A 13,417-nucleotide genomic window follows, 5' to 3' on the forward strand; every position below is an offset into this window, starting at 1 on the left:
CTCCTCAGTGCTAGAGTTCAGCTTGGAGCCTGAGCCTTGATACTGTCTGTTCTACAAAGGCAGGGTGAAACACTTGGGGACTGAAGGTCGGAGCAGGTGAGGTCCCGGGGAAGGATGGGCTCATGAGTGCTCCCCACCCTCCCTGCAGACATCTTCCCGCAGCCGGACCTGACCGAGGAGGGGCTGGCGCGGCCTGTGCTGGCGGGAATCGTAGCTACCATCTGCTTCTTGGCAGCTGCCATCCTGTTCAGCACCCTGGCTGCCTGCTTTGTCAACAAGCAGCGCAAGCGTAAGCTCAAGCGCAAAAAAGGTGGGTGTCTGTCCCCTTCCCTTGCTCTCCCTGGCCCGGTTTCAAAAGTTCCCCATCAAGAGAGATGGACCGTTTTTAGCATGGCCCCCCTTGGAAATAGGGACATTGAGATCTTGTGGGTAGAGCTGCCAGTGAGGCTTGATTTGAAGGTGGGGGTAAGAAGCAGGGGTGGGGGGAGAGGCTGCTGGGGCCCAAACTAGCATGAAGGCAGGGGCCAAAGGTGCCCACTGTGAGCAGCTCCTTCCCCGCGCGGCGGCGCTCCGGGGCCCTGTCAGCTCCTTCCCCGTGCGGCGGCGCTCCGGGGCCCTGTCAGCTCCTTGCCCGCGCGGCGGCGCTCCGGGGCCCTGTCAGCTCCTTGCCCGCGCGGCGGCGCTCCGGGGCCCTGTCAGCTCCTTGCCCGCGCGGCGGCGCTCCGGCCCTGTCAGCTTCCTTCCCCGCGCGGCGGGCGCGTCCCGGGGCCCTGTCAGCTCCTTGCCCGCGCGGCGGCGCTCCGGGGCCCTGTCAGCTCCTTGCCCGCGCGGGCGGCGCCCGGCCCTGTCAGCTCCTTCCCCGCGCGGCGGCGCTCCGGGGCCCTGTCAGCTCCTTGCCCGCGCGGCGCGCTCCGGGGCCCTGTCAGCTCTTGCCCGCGCGCGGCGCTCAGGGGCCCTGTCAGCTCCTTGCCCTGCGGGCGGCGCTCCGGGGCCCTGTCAGCGCCTTGCCCGCGCGGGCGGCCGGCTCCGGGGCCCTATCAGCGCCTTGCCCGAGCGGCGGCGCTCCGGGGCCCTGTCAGCTCCTTCCCCGCGCGGCGGCGCTCCGGCCCTGTCAGCTCCTTGCCCGCGCGGCGGCGCTCCGGGGCCCTGTCAGCTCCTTGCCCGGCGGCGGCGCTCCGGGGCCCTGTCAGCTCCTTCCCCGCGCGGCGGCGCTCCGGGGCCCTGTCAGCTCCTTGCCCGCGCGGCGGCGCTCCGGGGCCCTGTCAGCTCCTTCCCCGCGCGGCGGCGCTCCGGGGCCCTGTCAGCTCCTTGCCCGCGCGGCGGCGCTCCGGGGCCCTGTCAGCTCCTTGCCCGCGCGGCGGCGCTCCGGGGCCCTGTCAGCTCCTTGCCCGCGCGGCGGCGCTCCGGGGCCCTGTCAGCTCCTTGCCCGCGCGGCGGCGCTCCGGGGCCCTGTCAGCTCCTTCCCCGCGCGGCGGCGCTCCGGGGCCTGTCAGCTCCTTGCCCGCGCGGCGGCGCTCCGGCCTGTCAGCTCCTTGCCCGCGCGGCGGCGCTCCGGCCCTGTCAGCTCCTTGCCCGCGCGGCGGCGCTCCGGGGCCCTGTCAGCTCCTTGCCCGCGCGGCGGCGCTCCGGGGCCCTGTCAGCTCCTTCCCCGGGGGGAGAGGCTGCTGGGGCCCAAACTAGCATGAAGGCAGGGGCCAAAGGTGCCCACTGTGAGCAGCTCCTTCCCCGCGCGGCGGCGCTCCGGGGCCCTGTCAGCTCCTTCCCCGCGGCGGCGCTCCGGGGCCCTGTCAGCTCCTTCCCCGTGCGGCGGCGCTCCGGGGCCCTGTCAGCTCCTTGCCCGCCGCGGCGCTCCGGGGCCCTCAGCTCCTTGCCCGCGCGGCGGCGCTCCGGCCCTGTCAGCTCCTTCCCCGCGCGGCGGCGCTCCGGGGCCCTGTCAGCTCCTTGCCCCGCGCGGCGGCGCTCCGGGGCCCTCAGCTCCTTGCCCGCGCGGCGGCGCTCCGGGGCCCTCTCAGCTCCTTGCCCGCGCGGCGGCGCTCCGGGCCCTGTCAGCTCCTTGCCCGCGCGGCGGCGCTCCGGGGCCCTGTCAGCTCCTTCCCCGCGCGGCGGCGCTCCGGGGGCCCTGTCAGTCCTTGCCCGCGCGGCGGCGCTCCGGCCCTGTCAGCTCCTTGCCCGCGCGGCGGCGCTCCGGCCCTGTCAGCTCCTTGCCCGCGCGGCGGCGCTCCGGGGCCCTGTCAGCTCCTTGCCCGCGCGGCGGCGCTCCGGGGCCCTCTCAGCTCCTTGCCCGCGCGGCGGCGCTCCGGGGCCCTCTCAGCTCCTTGCCCGCGCGGCGGCGCTCCGGGGCCCTGTCAGCTCCTGCGGATGAGCGTGCTGCCTGGTTGCTGGCTTGGCCTCAGCAGCCTCTCCCTTTCTCTTTCCTTCCAGACCCTCCACTCTCCATCACCCACTGCAGGAAGAGCCTGGAGTCTCCGTAAGTGTCTCTGATCCTGGGAGAACTGTGCTGTTCATGGCAGGGGGCACATAGGTAGACGGCTTGCCCCACCCAGCCCATCTAAGCCATTCTTCTGTTTTTAAGCCATTTCTTCTGGATTGACCTGTGTGTTAATTGTACTTGCCCAGCCCCATCTCAGTGTTTCTAAGCCATTTCTTCTTGATTGCTCTGTGTGTTAATTGTAAGTTGTCCACACTGGTAGAGGGAGTGGCAGTGTAGATGATCCAAATTAGCCAGTAATCAGTTTCTCTTCAGCCTTGGAATGTATTTCTCTAGTGTTTTCCCACCCTAGCAGATTTGCCTCCTTAATATGTACTGCTTAAGTTGATATTAAAGTGAGCTTGCTTGCCTTGAAAAGGGGGGAATGAAGCTGGAGGTATGCTTAGAGCACACCAGAGAGGGGGCAGGCCAGCACAAAAGTGGAGAGGGGAGTGTTCACTGGAAAGATGGATGATGCGGGGAGGGGGGGCCGGGTGCGGTGGCTCACACCTGTAATCCTGGTGCTTTGGGAGGCTGAGGCGGGAGGATTGCTTGAGGCCGGGAGTTCAAGACCAGTCTGGGCAACGCAGCAAGACCCCGTCTCTAAAAAAAAAAAGGAGGATGCACATCCAGACAGTGGAGAGTTGACCAAAGCATTTCACACCACGATACGCAGCCAGTTTTCTTTAGCATGAGGATCCTGGGTGCTGGGTGGTTGCCGAGAAAGGGAAAGGAAGTCCTGGCCAGCACACTCCCCCACCTCATCCCCCCCGGCTCTCACTCCTCCCTGCAGCTTGTCCTCTGGCAAGGTGAGCCCTGAGAGCATCCGCACGCTCCGGGCGCCGTCAGAATCCTCGGACGACCAGGGCCAGCCTGCGGCCAAGAGGATGCTGAGCCCTACCCGCGAGAAGGAGCTGTCGCTGTACAAGAAGACCAAGCGGGCCATCAGCAGCAAGAAGTACAGCGTGGCCAAAGCGGAGGCCGAGGCGGAGGCCACCACGCCCATCGAACTCATCAGCAGAGGCCCTGACGGCCGCTTCGTGATGGACCCTGCCGAGATGGAGCCCTCACTGAAGAGCAGGCGCATCGAGGGCTTCCCCTTCGCCGAGGAGACGGACATGTATCCCGAGTTCCGCCAGTCGGATGAGGAGAATGAGGACCCACTGGTGCCCACATCTGTGGCCGCCCTGAAGTCCCAGCTCACCCCTCTGTCATCCAGCCAGGAGTCCTACCTGCCACCACCAGCATACAGCCCTCGGTTCCAGCCCCGTGGGCTGGAGGGCCCCGGTGGCCTGGAAGGTCGGCTTCAGGCCACAGGCCAGGCCCGGCCCCCTGCCCCCCGGCCCTTCCACCACGGCCAGTATTATGGGTACCTCAGCAGCAGCAGCCCTGGGGAGGTGGAGCCGCCCCCATTCTACGTGCCAGAAGTGGGCAGCCCCCTGAGCTCCGTCATGTCGTCCCCGCCCCTGCACACCGAGGGGCCCTTTGGCCACCCTACCATCCCCGAGGAGAATGGAGAGAATGCATCCAACAGCACGCTGCCCTTGACTCAGACACCTACAGGAGGGCGCTCCCCTGAGCCCTGGGGCCGGCCAGAATTCCCCTTCGGGGGGCTGGAGACCCCAGCAATGATGTTCCCCCACCAGCTGCCACCCTGTGATGTGCCCGAGAGTCTGCAGCCCAAGGCCGGCCTCCCCCGAGGACTGCCCCCCACCTCCCTGCAGGTGCCCGCAGCCTACCCGGGCATCCTGTCTCTGGAGGCACCAAAGGGTTGGGCAGGCAAGTCGCCCGGCAGGGGCCCTGTCCCAGCGCCTCCCGCCGCCAAGTGGCAGGACAGACCTATGCAACCTCTGGTAAGCCAAGGGCAGCTGCGACACACAAGCCAAGGCATGGGCATACCTGTGCTGCCTTACCCCGAGCCGGCTGAGCCGGGGGCACACGGCGGCCCCAGCACATTTGGCCTGGACACCCGGTGGTATGAGCCCCAGCCCCGGCCCCGGCCCAGCCCCCGGCAGGCCAGGCGTGCCGAGCCCAGTTTACATCAAGTGGTGCTACAGCCCTCCCGGCTCTCACCTCTGACCCAAAGCCCCCTCAGCTCCCGCACTGGCTCCCCTGAGCTTGCCGCCCGGGCCCGGCCTCGCCCGGGCCTCCTACAGCAGGCAGAGATGTCAGAGATCACCCTGCAGCCTCCTGCTGCAGTCAGCTTTTCTCGAAAGTCCACACCTTCCACGGGCTCCCCGACCCAGAGCAGCCGCAGCGGGAGTCCCAGCTACCGGCCCGCCATGGGCTTCACCACACTGGCCACAGGCTACCCTTCCCCTCCACCTGGCCCTGCCCCTGCTGGGCCCGGGGACAGCTTGGACGTGTTTGGACAGACGCCTTCCCCTCGAAGGATGGGGGAGGAACTGCTCCGACCAGAGCCCCCACCACCCACGTTACCTACTTCAGGGTGAGTGCGCCGCCTCTTCCACCACCCGCACCTGGTCAACTTCCTTCCCCACCCGCCTCGCCCTGCCCTCCACCCCGTCCATCCGCCCGGTGACAGGGCTTGTGTGGACATGCTGCACCAGCATCCCTCGGGAGAGGAGTTCTGGCATTGGCAGGGTGCAGTTGCTGGGGTGGAGCGGGCCCACCTGCCCAGGTGCCCTGCCAGGAGCATGAGGCATCTTCTCCAGCAAGCCCTGAGCTCTCAGCGGGCGCACCACCCACCAGGGAGCAGCGGATCACAGCGAGTGCCCTTGCGGGGGTGGACCCCGTCCCTCTTGGAGTTGATGGCTCTCCGTGTCCCTGTGGTCCTGGCATCGGGTGGTGGTCCTGGGGTTGCCCACACACCTCCTGTCTAGCCTCCTTTTCTTCCCCGGCCCCTCCTCCTTGTTAAGCAGGACCCCGGAGCCTGACTTCTCCAGACCACCAGGCCAGGGGCCTCCTGTTCCCAAACTCCTGGCCCTTAGCAGCTCTAGTGAGCGCTGGACTCCAGCTCCCTCCTCAGCCTCTCCTGGAGGCCCAGAGAAAAGTGTCAGGCCTTGTGACCATGTGCAGGACACGTCCCCCACCCCCACCTGTATACCTCGCAGGAAGCTGCAGAGAGACAGACAGACAAGCTCCGGCTATCAGCCCGCCTGAGAGAGCACTCTCTAAACTGTAGCAGCTGGTATTCCAGGTACCAGAGCCTGGACACCTGTCTATGCTTCTTCTTCTCTCATCCTTCTCCCCTGCCGGCCCCCCTCCTCCTCCCCCTGCCCTTCCTTCCTTCTCCAGTCAGTCTTTCTCTCTGCCTATCTTCCTTCCTCACCATCGTCTTTGGGTTGACCCGACTTGCTCAGAAGAACTGGCCACGCCTCTGTAGTGCCCCTGGATACCCCGTCCTCCCGCCCTCTTCTCTCTCTCTTTCTCTCTCTGGCTCCGTCCTTTGGTCTCTCTTCTTGATGTAGCCGCCTGTGGAGGGAGCAGAGAGTTCCAGAGGAGGCTGGCCTGGTGGTAGGCAGGATGGGAGGTGGTCGAGGAGGAGGGAGCCCAGCGCCCTCCCCCTGCCCCGTCCCCCACCCTCCCTGGTACCTGGAAGTACAAGGTCACCTCCCACCCCCAGCCCCATCGCGGGCTGCTCCGGGGCGGTGAAGGGGGTGCGGAGCTTAGGGCGCAGGGAGGTGGAGGAGCCGCAGCCGCCGCCTCTGTCTGCGCGGGAGGTGCCGCGGCAGCCTTGTCTCTGTGCTTTGTGCGCGCTCAGCTCATCTGCTTCCTTCCATCGTGTCTGGGTCTCCGTCTCTCTCCTCCTCCCTCCCCCGCGCTCCGGCCTCGCCTGTCCGGTGCTCGCTGTGCCCCCCCCTGCTTCCCTCTGGGTGTGCGTGGGCGGTGCCCCCCGGCCGGTGTTGATAACTGCTTTGTTTCTGATTGATCTCAGCTATCTGGGCAGTGTTGTCGAGACAAGCCTCTCCTCAGCTCAATAGGTAAGGGAGCTCCTCGGCTGGGCGGGCGGGGGCGGGCAGGCGGACGGGGCTTCGGCCGGGCCATTGCTTCCTGGACAGGGGATCCAAACCATGTCCCCTCACCGCCCCGTGGGGTGGCCGCTGCCGCTCCTCGATCCCCACGGCTTCTGGGTTCCCCACATCGAGCCACGCTCGGCACCGCCTAGCTGCAGCTTCTGCCCCCCATCCCCATGTCCAGCCCCTCTAGAGCCCCCTGTGGCTCTCCTCACTCCGACGCCTTGCCAGCCTGCTGCCAGTACACCCAGGGCCTCCCACAGAAGCCCTGGGGCCCTGCATGCACCCCCGAAGGGGCCCAGAACGCCCGAGATCTGCTTTGCATCTCTGCACCCTTGGGGACCTCTTTGGGGCCCCTCTGGTATCCAGGAAGAACCTCCCGCACCCTGTTCTCCCAGCAGCCCCAGGCATAGCATCCCTTCTCCTGGGGTGGTTGGCCCCTCACCAGCTTCTTGGGATCTTCGTGGTATTAGGCTCTCTCGAGGAGCACAAGGTTGGGATGAGCCCCACTTCTTCCCTGACAGTGGGGTCCTCCGCAGGGTCAGGTCCCTGCAGTCCTGCTGTAGGGAAAGGGTCTTAGGAGGACCTCCCCGAGGGGAGGGGGCAGGCTTCCCGTGGGCAGACAGGCATTGAGCTGGCAAGAAGTGAAACCCCCCAGGGACCAGCACTGTGTCCCTCCCTCTGCCCCCGCAGTCGACCTCTCCGTGAGTGTCCTTCCAGGTGGAAGCCAAAGGAACGTGGGCATTCAGGGAGCCTTTGAGTCCCTCACAGAGACTCAGGGCCACCCGAAGCTCGCTCCCTCTCACAGTAGCCTAACAAGGTGCTGCCTGTCGCAACGGACCCTCTGCCCTGTGCCTGGGCACACACAGGCATTTGGGCACCTGCATGGGAGACAGCGAGCCTCCCGTCTGGGTGCTTCTGGCTTCCCAGGCGAGGAGACAGGTGCCTTCCCCACCTAGAGATGTCAAGGGAGGCTCATTTTCCTAACAAGGGCTATAATTCTCATTCAGTCCAAAGAGTGGCCTCCATAAAGAGGACTGCCCTGACATTTCTTTACCATCTGTAGCTATAAAATTGTCAGCAGCCCAGAGGCCCTGGAATTGTGGGTGAGGCTGTCTGGCATAGGGTGAGTGTGAGGGCTGTCAGGCAGCGTTTACGAGCTCACCTGCTCCGGGGCCCTCTTGCGGCCATAGACCCATTGGTCTTCCACCTTTCCCGTCTCCTTCCCTCTCCCAGCTGTGACTCCTCCATGGCCCCCGGAGGTGTGGGAGCCCTAGACTAGCTCTCACCCCAGCTCCTGGAAATTCCTAGACTCCGCTCTCATGTGTTACTTCCTCGCCCCTTCACTCAACTCCATTGACCCTCCCCTTCCCCAGTGTCCCCACTGTGCCAGATCCAAGAGAAGCCCACTCTCTTTTCACTGCTGTGGCAAACCCAGAAACCAGGGGCAGCGATGAGGGACCATTGTTTCCCTCCCGAGCCTGGCCAGCATCCCCAGCCTAGGAGAAGGAGGCCCTCCCCATCCTGAGTCAGCCCCTCCGTGCTGGGCTGTCCTGCCTGCTGGGAGCCTTCCCGGTACGGCTGCTGGGCCCTGGGGAGATGCAGGCTCTGTTCAGATGCTGTCTCCATGCTGCACCTTTGCATGTGTGCCCTCTCAGTCTTGCTTGGAGAAGTTGTGACAGCTCTTGTCCACGTGCGTTCTCGCTGTTTCTTTTCCCTTCAGTTCCTCTCCTGTTCCTTTGGCCCATATGTAGTTGTTGCCCCTGCCTCTCATCTTTTCTCTCTCCCTTTTTTTCTCCTCTTCCCAACTCCCTTCTCAACATGGGGAGTTGTATTGTGTGGACCTGTCCTTTCTGTGGACTGTGGGGGGGCTGAGCCAATTCTTAGCTCCCGTCTGAGCCTGGTGATGCCCTGTCCTCACCTCTCCTTCCACTCGCCTTCCCGTTCAGGCTGTCACTGCAGGGAGGCAGGTGGGTCTGGAGCATGGAGTGGCCCCTGTCCTGGGTCAGCCGTAGGAAGGAGCCCCTTTGGAAACAAGCCTCTGTCAGGTTCTGAGGCAGAGCACTGGTCTGAGCCCAGCCCCACAGAAGAGTTACATCTTGCGGTCAGTGGGGTATTTTCAGACCTCCAGACTCCTGCAGTGGGCCCACCCTTTCCCTTGCTATGGCCCGTCTGTGAGTGGCTTTCCTCTGCCTCCATCAGGGTATAATCAGGCAGGTAGTGTTTGCTCTCAGATGATTAGAAGAGGAAGAAAATGCCCATCAAGCCACTGATTCAGCTTGTTGGCCAGGGAACACCTGAACAGGGTCATAATGGTCAGCTCATGGGCGCTGAGCTAAGGAAATATGCAGGGGGTTTTGACTCTCCCTGTCCTGAGGCTTGCCTCCACTTTGATGTGGCTGCATCTTTCCTCAGCTCTTCTGGGTAAGCTGAGAGCTAAGCAGATAAGACCTCCTGGGCTACCTGGTCATGATTTGGGTTGCCTATGGATTTTTTGAAAAGAGGAAAAGTATTGGCTGGGTGTGGTGGCTCATGCCTATAATTCTAGCACTTTGGGAAGCCAAGGAGGGCAGATCTCTTGAGTCCAGGAGATCGAGGCCAGCCTGGGCAACATAGTGAAGCCCTATCTCTACAAAAAAAAAAAAAAAAAAAAATAGATGGGCATAGTGGCACATGCCTATAGTCCCAGCTCCTTCGGGGGCTGAGGTGGAAAGATCATCTGAGATGGGGAGGTTGAGGCAGCAGTGAGCTGAGATTGCGCCACTCCTCTCCAGCCTGGGCGACAGAGACCCTGTCTCAAAAAAAAAAAAAAAAAAAAAAAAGAGAGAAGTAAGTTCCAGGCAATTGTTGGTAGTTCTGTACTGTAAAAATCACCTCTGTGCCAAGGCTTTGAGGCCCTCATCTTACAGTAATCCCCTGACTTCCTGGAAGAAGAGGAGTCCCAGGGTTCATAGCATTCCTGCATGCTTTAGAACAGTATAGGCTGTTTGGGAAGAGAGCTGTGACCTTAAATTCTTGGAGAGCCCAGGACTGGCTTCTGGTGTAATGGGGTCATCTATGGATCAAACTTAGATTTACCTAACAGCTGAATTCCAGGGATAGGATGGGGTCGCTTCACTGAAGCTTCCCATCTGAGACATTGGCACCAGGAGCTCCATGACCAAAGGGTCCCAGGTGGGGCTGGCATTGGCAGCAAACATGGTCACCTTTCCTAAAACAGGGAGGCAATTCGATTGCACAGGGCTTTACATGCAGTTCGTAAAGTCTGTTAGATCATGTTCTATGCGTCTTTTCTGTACCATGTGCCAAAAATAGACTCGTTTTGCCTGCCCCGCTTCCTCCCTCCTGTTCTGCCAGACACTAGCTTTTGTTTTTTCCTCCTGCATTGGGTGAGGGTCTTGGTATGTCCAGAGCCTTCTTTGTCCTGTGGCCATGCTTCCGTGCTGAGCCCAGAGCTAAACAGGTGGACAGCAGGTGTCCTGGAAGGGCTGGAGCTTGGCTGTTTCTCAAGGGAAAATCGGCTGCTTCTGGTTACTGGATCATTACTGTTGGGAATTTTTGTCTGAAGATACAACTTAAGCAGGCTCCTCTACAGCCCTGGTCTGTCTTACCGGGGCTATTCCACCAAAGCACAGAATGTCAGTGCTAGCCTCAAGTATGCTGCAAGGCATATCTGCTTCTCAGGTGTGGTGGGGATGCCATGCTTTTCTTCTTTGTAGCTGCTATACTTGTGTTGATTGGGAAGACGTTGGAAGGGCAGTTGAGAGGTGAGCCTAACGTTAAGAGTCTTGGCTCTGTCCCACGATGACTGGATTATTCGACAGGTTGCTTACCTCTCTAAACTTCAGTGTCTCCATCTGAAAAATGGGGGCATTGTAGTATTTACCTCTTAGGTTTGCTGTAGAGATTACAGGCAATTACTGTACAGCAGTGCCTGCTGTGGTAAGTGGTAAATCAATGCTAGATAAAAATGACAACAGTGATAAGAGGTGGATTCTAACCATCGTATCACCCCTGGAAGTTTCACCTGGCTTGAAGAACCCCTAACAGTTTTCAGGGCACCCTGTACCCGTTTCTCTCGTGCTCCTGCAGTCTCCCTGGATGACGCTGGAGACTACTGTTCTTGCTGGTCACGTGCCTCCCTGACCACACGTTGCTCACCCTGTGTGGTCCTCCTGAAGAGGCCGGCCAGGAGACAGAGATCGACTGAATAGGTGGATTCACATTGACTTTCCTTGCAGGCAGCATGAAGAAGCCTCAGTCGAGGATGAGAAGGGGTGAGGATGTGCCTTCCACACTGGCAAGGTGTGCTCCCTCCCGCCCGGGCACCTGCACCCTTTGTCTGCCTTCCCGCTTCCTTCCCAGCTGCTGCTGTGCTGTAGGATCTCTCTGGGTAGACTGGCGTGTTGGGTCACTTCTTCACGAGAGGGCTGTGTGTGCCTGTGTGTGCATGTAAGGGACCCTGTGTGTCCTTCTCAGCTCTGCTGTCAGGGGCTATGGAAAGTCAAGAAGTTGATCCTGACCTGAACTTTTGAGGGAGCCTTTTGAAACTTTATGGACTAAAGTACTAGAGAACAATGACATCCCCCAGGAAGATGGAGGTCACTGCATTGCCAGTGCATGCAGGAAACCCCAGAGACCAGAGGCTTATCTGCATTTAGTGTGTAAGTCTCCTCTTCCCGCCTTGCTGCCAAGATATTTGATGTTTTGGAGAAGAGGCTGCAGGTTTCCTATCCCTCTTAACTTTTTTTTTTAACCTGAGACCTCTTGACCTTTGGAGTCTTCTTTTGCCCTCACAGCATTGTCTGTCCTACCTCTTTTAATCAGGACTTTCTAAAAACTGTTTGCGATGGCAATAGGGGAGGGAGTTGGGGGGTCCAGGAGAAGAAGAGCGAGGCACGCCCATCCGCCGTAGCCCCAGAGCGTCCCTGCTTCTCTGATCGTGTGCTAATGCCAGTGCTGGTGGGAGGACAGAGTGACCTGTCTCTTTCTCTTTCCCCTTCATTCCTCAGGCTCTGAGGTGGGTTACTTTGAGAAGAAATGGCATTGAGAACATGTCTTTTAGGTTTTCCTCTTTTATGACTCTTGAAAGATTCTCTCCAATATGCACCGAGTGTCACAGACGGCCTGTCCTCTCAGCTCTCTTGGCTCCCTTGTGTACCTGGGCTGCTGCACGGGTGTGGCCAGACCGTGGACCCTGTCCTAACTGTGCAGTTGATCCACCAGGCAAGTGACAATCAGGATGCAGGAAGAGAGGCCAGTCCACTTCTGTTCCAACCACCTCGTTTCTCTGTCGAATCCGAAAATGCAGAGGTTCACCACCTTCTTGTTACAGACAGCAAGGGCTCTGGGAGGCTGCCAGATTTGGTGGTTCTGCCGTCATCTCCTGCCACCTTCTCCTGTTTTCTTACATGACCGAGGAGAGCTGAGCCTTGTCTGCAGAGCTGAGGAGACACTGCCCTGAAAATGTTGGTATATGACAAGAACTCGCTGCTGTAAGCTGCTGCTGTTCTTCGGGAATCTTGCAGCTGCAGGAGAAGCAGCTGGGGTCCGGGTTTCTCGCTTAGCACCCCCTTTTCTGGAGATGGAGGATGGTTCACTGGGATGGGAGTTGCTTGCCCCCTGCTCTAATATGCCCTTTTACTTTCCATGCAAAGGTCTTGATGGTGGTGATTTCTAGGAACTCCAGACGTTGAGCCTACTTCTCTCTCTGACACTGAATACATCCCAGCTTGAGTTACATGGGAAGGGGCTTACTGCTAACGTCTCTCTCTCCCTTTGCTAGGGTCTGCTGATTGCTCTGCAGGTTGGCTTCCAGCCGAGGTGGGCCATGCTCCTGGAGCTTTCTACTGGGTTTTCTTCTTTCCAGGAGCAATAGAAAGGCGGGTGTCATGGAGCCATCGTGGGCACCCTGGGTTCTGTGGGACTGAACTCTGTCCTTCTATGGGTCAGCTGCTTGGATTTCTTCCAGTCCCTCTTCCAAAGCCTCACACATCCGGGAGCTGACCTGTGGCTCTCTGGTTGTCCTTTCCAGAACACTTCCACCTGCACCCGGGAACGCTGCTGCACCTGAGAGGCTGGAGGCTCTGAAATACCAACGGATAAAGAAGCCCAAAAAGTCATCCAAGGGCTCTTCGAAGTCAAAGAAACGATCCGGTAAATGATGGGCAGAGGCCCGCCCCACTTCTCCCACCTTGCCTTGCCGTTGTCAGGAGGGTGACTGGGCTCAGGGTCCTAACCCTGGGCTTTCTCTAGAATTGAATCCACAAGCTTCTCTTGTCCTTTCTTTTTTAACACTATTTTTCAAGCAATACACGAACATGATTTTAATATACAAAATGAGAAAGATAAGCAGAATCTATCGATTGCCCTCCCAATTTGTTTCCACTCAGCTGGAGAACTGTCATTTTCAGCATATGTGCCTTCAGAACCTTTTCGGTGCCTACAGCTTCAGAAAAAGTATCCTATTGTTTTAGTGTGTTTTCAAACAACACAAATAGTACAGATATATTTTTACACTCTGCCGTTCACCTTGCACGTAACTATCTCCTTACTTACTTCCCCTCTATCATTTCAGGCCTTCTAGGGAACGTAGGCATGACGGGGCCCCGTGTGGAGCTCAGGGTACATTGCAGCCTGGGCCCAGCCTCTGCAGGTTGGCTGCACTCTTCTCAGTGAGATCGAGTGAAGGAAGCCTCCTTACCCCACAGAGAGGGCGCCTCTATCGAAGTATGTCCGATGTGTATCTTGCAGGGATAGGTAGCTTCTGAGTGCAAAACGAATTTAGCCCTCTTTAAGACTAGAAAATTCTTTAATGTTTGTTAAAAACCCTCTTTTCATGAATGGTTTTAGGAGTGTTGTGGCAGGCTGTCAAGGAAGAATGCCGAACAGTTTCTTTACAGATCTTTGATAACTGTTGTACAGTAACTCTCCTTTTAGACAGGATTATGGGAGAGTGTTATACAGAAATTCA

The 13,417-nt window shown here is 59.8% G+C and overlaps 1 protein-coding gene across 10 annotated transcripts in view; it reads left to right on the plus strand.

Annotated features, from left to right (window-relative positions):
* The window catches only part of IGSF9B (immunoglobulin superfamily member 9B), a 48,424-nt gene that overhangs the window by 32,540 nt on the left and 2,467 nt on the right, over positions 1-13,417 (plus strand). For 3 of the 10 annotated variants that reach the window (XM_030918592.1, XM_010362036.2, XM_030918593.1), the window contains exons 16-19: positions 149-310; positions 2,422-2,467; positions 3,261-4,916; positions 12,479-12,600. In XM_030918592.1, coding sequence (XP_030774452.1) covers positions 149-310; positions 2,422-2,467; positions 3,261-4,916; positions 12,479-12,600 — 1,986 coding nt within the window. Of the gene's footprint in view, positions 1-148; positions 311-2,421; positions 2,468-3,260; positions 4,917-5,349; positions 5,628-6,365; positions 6,412-10,685; positions 12,601-13,417 lie in introns of those variants that run through there. The other 7 variants (XR_004053702.1, XR_004053703.1, XR_004053705.1 and 4 more) reach the window with 7 other exon arrangements.

This window comes from Rhinopithecus roxellana, chromosome 15, assembly GCF_007565055.1.
Source record: "Rhinopithecus roxellana isolate Shanxi Qingling chromosome 15, ASM756505v1, whole genome shotgun sequence".
NCBI lineage: Eukaryota > Metazoa > Chordata > Mammalia > Primates > Cercopithecidae > Rhinopithecus > Rhinopithecus roxellana.